Here is a 10,757-nt window from a genome sequence, read left to right as displayed (position 1 = left end):
TATATATTCTTTTTTAAGGAAAGTATGAATACACTATTTTACTTGTTGTTTTGTCCCAAAGTTAAACCATGGTGATCCAACATGTTTAGCAGGTCTAGCTCTTCTCCCACAGAAGCTCAGGTTCAGGTTTACCACTGGTGTAAAAATAAGCTCCATTCACACCAACATCTGAACCATGAATCCACTGTGGTCTTGGCCGCACTTGGACTAGTGAATACCATGTCAGTCAGATCAAAATAAACTAATTCTCCAATTGGGATCATTCAAATATCTTTACACAACAGCTAACCTTTACACATTCAACCCAGTTCTGAATGGCCAAAATACTCCTTTAATCTAAATTATTGTGCTAAATCAGGTAGCTGATTACTAAAACCCAAATTTTAGAACATAAAAACTGATCATACTTACTTTTTATAAAAGCTGAATCAGAACTGAAACCAAACATGTGTCATAGAGCAAAGTGATCAAAGCAATCAAAGCAATCGATGATCAATGAATCACTATCAAATACAACAGAATTATATTCGAGTTTGGTTTAGTCAAAAAGTCATTATATTTATAGGCTTAAATGATGAAAAGTGGAATATGATACTGATACAATTGTTCTGGGGGCATCTTAAATAATTAGAGTAGCAGTGCCATGTCTGTTGAAGCTCTACAGCAGAGAGACTCAAACAAAGACAAAAACACACTTCATGCGTGCTGAGAATACATGCAAACTAAACCAATGTTTCAGCAAACTATAATGTATAAACTGGGATAGGTCTGCATTGCAGATGTGATGAGTAAAACCCAGCAGCAGCAGCAGCAGCAGCAGCAGTGTGGTGTGTCAAACAACAACACGGCCAGAACAGCCTCTAAAGTGGGCAGAGGTGGTACCTTTAAAATGAGAAGGTGGAAAGAGTTGCTGAACCAGCTCCGTCATGGTACCTGAGCCAACATTAAAGAAACCCAGAGAGCAATGTTAGGAGACCTAACATTTGTCCTGATCTGTTATAGCATCAGTTCACTTTAACAAGAGGCAATGACAGGAAATGCTCTGTGTTAAATCACAGCTTCAGTTCTGTCTGAAAACATATGATAACAACAAACAAGACAGCCCTCTGCCAAGCTACAACTGTTTGTTATTGTAAGCCAGTACAATAATGTGGACAAGTACAGACCATGGTTGCATTTTAAAATAAATATCCCAGATCTCTGAACAGCCCAAAGAGCTCCAGTAAATCCATTATCAGTAAATGGAAAGACGATATCACAACAGCTGGTACTGAATGTGTATGAAGTACCAGTCATCTCATACAACGTCTGGCCAAAGTAGGACATAGAAGCCACTACTTCTCACAATGCAGGAGGGTTTCACCAGAAGTTCAGCACCCTGAGATTATAAAGGAGGAATCAAAAAGAAGTGAGCAGAGGATGCTCACTTGAGGACCGCTATACAGGATGGCTGTGGGACTCCATGACAATAACAACATAACAGAAGTCCTCGAATTCATAAATTTTAGTTTTGTTGTTTCAGCCCAAGATTATTAGTGGCACCCATCTGGTCACCTCTGGTTTTGAGCTGTGTTCTAAGCACACACACACACACACACACACACCACACACAAGCTACAGTTAGTCAGCGAGCTGCTCTTACCTTTGCCTCCTGTTCCCTGGCCCCCAGGTTTATTGTAGAGGTAGATATCACCATCAGCCAACTCGCTGCCCGAATGGAAGTAGTGCTGCAAACACAAAAAGATTAAAAAAAACCCTGAAAAACTCAACATTTCATCCCAACAGAGCACCTGTAGCGCACCTGATCACGTTGGACTGTCATCTGGTAATGCATAAGATATATTTGATTTAGCAGAGGATTTGATGCATGTTTAAAACTCAGCTATTAACTGTAAACAATAAAATTATCTACACAAATTACAAGTTTTTGTCCTTTTTAATTACTCTGATACTGTGAAAGTTAGTGCTATCACAATCTAATTTCATTTTCTTAGAAAATTTTTAAATTATTTAAGTTACTCAAAAACAACTAAACGTACATTTATGAGTGTACCACTTCCTCGTGGATGCACAAACAAGTATTTGTTTCATTGTGTAGTGTTAAAGACCTGAAAATTTTTGATTTAATTTAAAATAACAAATCAAACCCAATTGGAGATTGGTCATTTTGAACAGTTGTGAAAGTATTAATCTCTCTTGGTACTCTTTGTATTTTGTTTCCTTACTTGTAATTTACTGTATTTATTCATGTATAATACTAGAAATTTAACCCTAAAAATCATCCATAAAGTGGGGGGATAGTATTATATACGAGTTATTGATAATTAGATTTTTATGCTTTGTAAGCTCAAAAAATGATAATCGTATTATACGTGAGATCGTATTATACATGAATAAATACGGTAATTAGTTTGTCTTGATGTATTGTGTTGTTGTTATACAGCATTGCTAGTGTCTGTGTTATCATATCATTAGTTTGTTAATACTATTAGAGGTATTGTTATTATTATTATTATTATTATTATTATTAGCATATTATTGAATGTGTTGCATTAAGCAGGAATCTGAAAGTGGAATGAAGGTATACTGATATGATACCTAAGGATGAGATCATTTTTTTACGTTGCTGAAGAAGGGGTGGGTTTTAATAAGTTTATACTTGTACCCACTCCTTTGAATGATTGTTTTTAATTGTATTGCTTTAGTTTTATTTGCCGAAATTTTATTTGTAAAGTGGTGCGTTCAATAAAAATAAAAATCTGAAAAAATTAGATTTTTGATTGGAATAAGATGAATAATCAAACGCACCACTGTTCAACCAGAACCAAATACAAATGACCAATGAATTTATTAAAGACAGTGAACAATCAGCTAATTTGTAGGCGAAAAACCCAAATACCAGTCACAAACAGAAGACAAGCTTTGCTTATTACACATGTGTCAAATACAAGGCTCACGGGCCAAATATGGCCCGCGGGTGACTCTCGTGTGGCCCGCCGGGGGGGGTACCCCCCCCCAAAGAAAATAGTTTCTTATATCAATCGTAAACTTTAAAATTATGATTAAATGCAACAAAATAAATTTAATAAAAATAAATCAAATAAAAATAAATTTAATACATTCCTGTCCCTGAGCTGTTGGCTTGATGTAACTGAGCAATTTAGTTGGATAGCACAGTATTAATGTCTGAAAATAAGCTGCTTAAAGTCAGCATCAACCATAAACTAAATACTATTTCTGTATTTATTTCAGATTTAGTCAGTCATACATTTAGTTCTTATCAGTGTTTAAATGAGGACAAGTTAAAACTCTGTTTAGTCAAAGTTAAACTTGAAACATCAAAGTTTATTACAACTGGCCCTTCGAGGGCCACCATAATGCTCGTGTGGCCCTCAGTGAAAATGAGTTTGACACCCCTGGCTTATTATGTTGATTTGTTGTGGTTTCTGTTTCAAGGACTTCTTAAGATTTTAATCCAATTAACACACAACAGGTCAAGTAAACTGATTTAAATGGGTCCTAATCGTACCTTAAAATGGTGTGCTGTGTTGCTGTCAGTGTATTTGGGAATGTGCAGGAAGATGAGAAGGTTCTGCCGAAGGTAGTGGGCCACAGCGGGCAGACAGGACCCACAATACTGAGGAAGGCTGTAAATCATCACCTCTGTCGCTGAAGACCCAGATGGCTGGATGAACTAACAAGACAGCAATTAACCAGTGAGAACTCAAGTCTTTTCAAGTGGGTTAACTCAAGAACATGATGCAGGAAAATAAAAACTTGCGTGACATAGATAAGGGCGGTTTACCTCCACATCAGCTGGAGTCAGTTTACAGTTCCTGACAAGCATCACTGTGATGATGTCCAGCGTGGTCTCATCCATCCGTTTACGTAGCAGTTTCACCAGCTCATCTGTGATCTCTGGACCTGGACAGAAGTAAAAAGGATGGATGGATGGATGGATGGATGGATGGATGGATGGATGGATAAGCCGTTTGTTAAGGAACTATTAGCAAAGTCAAAGCGAAAACACAAAAAATATTTTTGCCAACAGTATCACAGTGACATACTGCAGTCTGACCACAGTTTCAACATTTTATCAAAGTAATGTTTTAAAAAAAAGTGTGAAAGAAACAAGGATGTAAAAAGATTTACTAAGTAAGAGATTAATGATCAAAATATGTAACATGAGATGACCTTTGTTTTAATTATACTCAGCCCTACCTGCATCTCCCACTCCATGAACCAGCAGCAGGATGTGTTTATCTACTTGTCCAACCAGCCGAGAGCCCTAAAGAAAAACGAAACAAATTAAAACCATGAAGCAAATAAACCAACTGTAAAACTTAGCAAAGTGCTACTTCTGGTCACCACATGTGCTATAAAACTGCTCACATATTCTATTTAATAATGACATCCCCACAGTCACAGTTAGGTCGGTATAAGGGTCATAGGATGGTAAAGAGTCAAAGTTAAGTTGGTATAGGGTCACAGCTAGATTGGCATAAGGTTAAAGTTAAGTTTATTTATTTATAAAGTTTATTCATTTCTTTAAAAAATCTATATACAATAAGAAATACAATCACAAACAAAATGAAAGGCAGCAGATAGAAAAAAATCCTTTAATATCTGCCCCTTTTTTCTGAAAAAAAAATTCAAACAAAATTGTTAACTCCTTCTTGAACAACAATTTATACAGATACACAATATGATATTTCATATTTTTTTCAGCAAACCAACTTTGATCATTTTTTTAAACAGAAACATTGATCTTTAACATCATGCTCCAGATTATTCCATCTTATTATTCCTTCAAACTGGATCGAAATTTAGGTTTCACAAACATCTTTATCCCCTTGACATTGTAACAACTCTCTCTTTTAAAAGGGGCAATATCATCCAAAATCAACTTTTTTGAGTTTTATATCATGTTATGTTATACTCTCATAAAAAACATGCACAAAGCCTTGCTTTGACTCATTCATGCATGTTTGAGAAATCCTGCAGCGTTTTTAGGAAGCCATGCTGAGGAGCAAAACGACAGGTGGGGACCAGAAACGCCTTTTGGTACCAGAAACGCCCCTGGGACGTGTCTTTAAGCCGAACTTCCTCATCATGGAGCACACCTCCCCACCCCCCACCCCACACTCTGCCCATGACTCTTGCAGGCTCTCGGCATTAACAGAGCAATCTGAAACTGAAACTGTCTGCTGAGCTCCTACTTCTCACTCAGTGAAGCTCTTTTCAGATTCAAAATACCTTTGAGGAAATGTATTTTCAGATGCCAAGTAAACTGCATCATAGCGCGCACGTGACCCCGCCCTCCACCCCCACGAACGGGACGGTAAAGAAGCAGAAGGAGGTTCTTAAAGAGACAGAGGCCAATTTCAAGGCGTTTAGAAGATGAAGTGATGAGAAGATAAGTTTATTTTCTATTTAAACATAAAACAGCATTTTAATAACAACTAAAGGTGACATAGATACTTTATTAATGTATAGTATTTAAATATACACCTGAAAAACACATAATATTGCCCCTTTAAAGAAACTTTAAATGGATGTTTAAAGGTAATGTGTTTTTATGAGCACTATATAACTGATAAAATATATTATTATATTATTATATTATAATCAACCAAATCAACCAAATCATAGAACATCAATAACTCTAGTTGATAAATTAATGTATTTGATGGGTGACTAACGTTTTCTGGTGATAATTATTACAGCTCTTTTCTATAAAATAAAGATGGAATTTGTAATGCTTTACCCCAGACTTCAATACAATAAATTAAGTGTGGAACAGTTATTGCATTATACAACATATATAGAGCTTTATCATTGAACAACTCCCTTACTTTATACAGTACTGCAGTAGATTTAGCTATTTTTATTCTTACATAATTTATGTGAGGTTTCTATGTCAGATTTTCATCAATGAAAACGGCCAAAAACTTCACCTCACTGACTCTACACCATGGATTCTTAATGGAACATTGATCGACAGTTCTCTTTTTTTTTACTGAATATCATATAGTCAGTTTTATCCAAATGTAATGGTAATTTATTAAGTTTAAAACAAGTTTGTATTTTTGCAAATTCTGTCTGTTGATACAGGGGTTTAAGTTAGACTGGTTTAGGGGTCACAGTTAGGTTGGTATAGGGTTAAAATTGGGTTGGTATAGTGGTTGAATGGTTGGTATAGTGTTAAATTTGTTTTAGAATGACAGCCTTCATCATGGCTACAGTGTTTCTATCTACATACATGATGCAAATATGCGTGGCTTCAGTAAAATGACCACATACTACATGTGTTTGCTCACCGCAACATCTTCAGGATACAAAGGCTCCTGACTCCTGGCCAGGCCGATGGAACGAGTGGTATGGAGGTTTCCATCAACATCTGAATACTTCCCTGTCAGGGAGGTTTCACACAGTCTACAAAAATCAACACAAGGATCAGATTTGAATGTTAATAACTTGATTCTAAGTACAACTATAAACTTGAATGTTGAATGACTTGTTGCGGCTGAAATGTTATGAAATCGTTGATGAGTTGAATAATGTGGCACAACTTGATAATGGAAAATAAAATCTGTTGTCACTAAGGGGACAGACACTACGTTGGAGCAGTGTGAAACAGAATTCACCTGAGGTAGAAGACTGACTTGGTGGTCCGTTCCTGATAAACAAACATGTTCTTCCTGTTGACCACGGAGAAAGAGTTCAACACGGATCGAAGAGCCTGGATTGCTGCATCTCAAAAAGCAGGTGGGAGGGCAGATAAATTCAGTTTAGAAAAAAAATATGAACGTAAAAAACATGCTCATCATTAGAAATACAGTCTTAGTGTGAGAGATGTTCATCTACCAGATCTGTACGATTATGAAACTATTCGTGCTGCTAACATGTTGGATGATTCCTCTCCTTTTTAGTATGGAGGATGTGGCCACGGCTTTCAAAAAGTATTTCATATTTGGATTTGTCTGACCAAAGAACAGTTTTCTGCAGTTTTCCAATTTGTCTCAGTCCATTTTAAATTAGTTTTGGACAAGAGACAATCATTAGTGGATGAGAACAGTGATGCAATATAACATACTATCTTTTGGTGTCAATACAAATCAGGATGGCCACCACTACTAATTGACCGATCTCAGCACAAACAGAAATTTCTAGACATCATTTACCGGTAGTTTCATAAAAACCATGTGGTAGTAGCTGAGACTCATTCGCAACATATACTCTGAGCACTAACAGAGCATGTGAGATCTGGAAATATTGCAAGAAAATGAACACAATGCTATTTTCATCATCATTTTTCAACATAACATGACCTTGGTTTAAAACTCTGGCATTAAAGGCAGCAGGTGATTTGTATTCCCTTCAAGAAACATTATAAGGCCTTTTAGTTTTTGCATATAAATCTACATTAAAACAAGCATTTCAACCAAAGCTGTTTCAAAAACTTGAGAAACAGGAGGACTTAACTAAGTGATGTAACATATTCAATTAACCATAAAAGTGTAGAGGATGCACAAGCCTAACACAATTACACAATGTGCTGCTCAGTGGAACCGTACATCCCACTAACCAGGCCCACAGTAGCGTTCAGTTCTGAGGTCAACTTTTCTTTGAAGAAGAAAAACTTATTTTGCAACTCACCCCTGGACACACCCATGTTAGGTCCCATCTTGAGGCGTGGATGAATTTGGATGATTGTGCTCCAAACCACATCACAAGCAAAATGTCCTGGGATGAACTGCATGGTTGCAGCCAGGTAGTCTCTGGCCGGGTAGCTCTCCTCTGTGTTGTAGTCTGAGTGGTGCATAAAAGATATATAACAAATATATAAGTTGACAGTTACTTCTCTACAAATTAGTGAATGCTAACGGAAGGAAAACAGTCAGAGGTTGAGATGGAGCTGGACAGTCCTGATCATAAAAGACTCCATTAAATGATGGACAATTACCTGCTTTTGTACAGCCGTAACCCAAGACGGTGAGAACAGAGACACAAACACACACCACCAGAGGAAAGCTTATGACTTGATTTGTAGACGTCTTTCCTAAATTGGCTCTACTGGATAGATAAAGTTATCCCTAGGGCAGGGGTGTCCAATCCTGGTCCTCAAGGACCACTAACCTGCTTGTTTAACCTGTTTCCCTGCTCCAACACATCTGTTTCATGATTGAATCACCTCTTCAATTTCTAAAACATACAGGAGAGTGGCCTTCCAGGACCCGGATTGGACATCACTGCCCTAGGTCAGGGCCATTCAACTGACAACCCAAGTTCGGACCGCCAATTGGTTCATTCACCTCTTAAGCCCAAAGCCCCTATTTTCTACTTTAATTACTTTAAGTTCATTTAGTTAAACATAGACATGTTTGTTACAGAAACCTCAGAATCTTGGCTACAAGCTGGTAAAAAACATTTCAATGAACACTCAAGACAGTTAAAATTACAAGCACTTGAAGATAAAACTAAGAAAGTGCAAATAAAATTGGTTTAAAAATTTGGCAAGTTAGAGATGTCCAAATATTATTTGTGGTAAATAGGAGGGCTAATATGTTCTTTTGTTTTTGTTGTTGTTTTATTATCACTATTTTTATTACATAGGGTTCTGTATGTTGTATTCATGATTAAATACAGCAAAATAAACTATTTCAAAGGTAATAGATTTCTGTAATACTTGGTTTATTAACATAATGACTTAAATAAAATTTTAAGTTAAAGGGATCCATGATCAGTTGTACCATTAGACTTTATTTGATAAACATTTATTATAACAGTAAAAAAAAACACTGTAAAAATACTGTAGGCTGTTTAGTTTTTATAATTTTTAAAGTAAAAGTTTAAAAATATATTACATGGACGAGGCCATTTTATTTACACGCAAAGCATTCTGGGTAAATGATGACGTGGATAGGTCCTCAGTGTGAGGCTGCTAGCAAGCTATATCCACCCTGAAGGTTAATCTTGGACAATTTCTGATGATCGACTCTTTTTAAATGAAACCAGAGAGCGTTGACAGAGAGAAGGTAGAAATGACTCAGCCTGGAACTGAATAGATGGAGGACCTCAGTTTAGCTTGTTAGTTTGTCACGCTAACACCAAGCTAATACATATAAGGCAATAAGGCGTCTGCGCTAACGCTAAAGCTAACAGGCTAAGCTGAGGTTCTTCTTCCATGAAGCAGCTCTTTTGTCCTCCATCCATATTTTCATTTACAGGCTGAATCATTTCTACCTTCTCCTCTCTGTCAACGCTCTCTGGTTTAAAAGAGTCTATCATAAGATATTGTCCAAGATTAACCTTCAGGGTGGATATAGCTCGCTCACACCGAGGACCTGTCCACGTCATCATTTACCCAGAATGCTTTGTGTGTAAATAAAATGGCTCCATCCATGTTAAAATATTTTTTAAAAATTATAAAAACTAAACAGCCTACAGTGTTTTTACAGTCTTTATTTTACAGCTAAAATATATGTTTATCAAATAAAGTCTAATGTTACAACTAATCAGGGATCCCTTTAATAATGACAAAAACCTGTACAATAGGCTGCCTTCAGGCCCAGGCCTCCCTTTAAAAAGAGATCTGACATCTCAACAGGACTTGCCTGGTTAAATAACAGTAAATAATTGCTGGATGTTCAGCCCCTCAGCTGTTGGCCTGCAGTAACTGTGGCCCCCGGAGCAATTTAGTTGAATAGCCCTGCCATAGGGGTTACAGAAAACTGTCCAAAGCAGAGAAGGTCAGACTGTTTAGAGATGACAGAAAGTCAACAGTAGCTCAATAAAGCATTTGACCCAACCAAGATCTGCAGAATACATCTTTTAACAAACATGTCCAACACTGAGACTGGGCAAACACTTTCTGGTCTGAGGTCTGGATTCACTGGACTCCAACACTGGATTTCAATCCAATCAGTCACTTTTGGGATGTGCTGGAAAGGGAGATCCACACGATGAACATGCTGCTGATAAATCCGGAGCAAACGTGTGACGCTAACATGGATCCAGATCTCTAAGGAACATTTCCAATAACTGTTGGATCTATGCCACAAAGTATTAGGGCGCTCTGAAGGCAGACATGGTGCAATCTAATAAAGTGGCCGATCCTATTTGAAGCAGAGTGCAGCTATTGTTTGGAGTGCCTTTCATAAATACAGATGTCACATATGGAGATGGGTTCACAAAGACCAGTTATTGTTTAAAACAATAAATTAAATTGTTAAATGAAGTTGTTTCAGAGTGTGAGGTGTTATTTTACCATCAGACGTGTTGAGCCTCTGTCGATACAGAGACTCATTCTTCCAGATGTCTTCCTCACTCTCAGCCACCAGCAGTTTGTTGCACACATGGCTGTCATGTAGGTCCTGTAGCAGCATGCGCTAAAACACACAGTAAACAACAAACCCAGAGGCCATTAACTAAACTAAGTCTAATTAATTAAACTCTATTTTAACATGAGATAACCTTTATTGAAAACTGGTGTGGTTTTAATAAAATGGACCTGCATGGATGAAAAAAATATTGTTATTGCTCATTTCTGTGTTTGTTTGTAGTGTTAGCAAAACTTCTAATGAAATCTCTTATTAGATATGAAACATGTAACATATGCTATTTTTCAGTTATTTTACAATGTTTACATTCTTTATGGTTTTGTAGAATTAGAGGAATTCATTTTGATGTGAATAGAAAACAATCAAATATTTTCAGGTAGGATTCAAGATTTATTATAAAGCATTGTTTAAAAT

General features: G+C 36.8%; 1 protein-coding gene across 1 annotated transcript in view; it reads right to left on the bottom strand.

Moving 5' to 3' along the window:
• The window catches only part of szt2 (SZT2 subunit of KICSTOR complex), a gene marked incomplete in the record, with an annotated part of 111,681 nt that overhangs the window by 50,989 nt on the left and 49,935 nt on the right, over nucleotides 1–10,757 (bottom strand). Inside the window, 8 exon segments of the mRNA XM_014008071.1 lie at nucleotides 1,643–1,727; nucleotides 3,530–3,694; nucleotides 3,806–3,924; nucleotides 4,222–4,288; nucleotides 6,321–6,435; nucleotides 6,648–6,756; nucleotides 7,660–7,812; nucleotides 10,271–10,391. Coding sequence (XP_013863525.1) covers nucleotides 1,643–1,727; nucleotides 3,530–3,694; nucleotides 3,806–3,924; nucleotides 4,222–4,288; nucleotides 6,321–6,435; nucleotides 6,648–6,756; nucleotides 7,660–7,812; nucleotides 10,271–10,391 — 934 coding nt within the window.

Source organism: Austrofundulus limnaeus, unplaced genomic scaffold, assembly GCF_001266775.1.
Source record: "Austrofundulus limnaeus strain Quisiro unplaced genomic scaffold, Austrofundulus_limnaeus-1.0 Scaffold47, whole genome shotgun sequence".
NCBI classification, from domain to species: Eukaryota; Metazoa; Chordata; class Actinopteri; order Cyprinodontiformes; family Rivulidae; genus Austrofundulus; species Austrofundulus limnaeus.
Note: the sequence above shows the minus strand (reverse complement) of the source record. Positions and strands in the feature narration are given on the sequence as shown.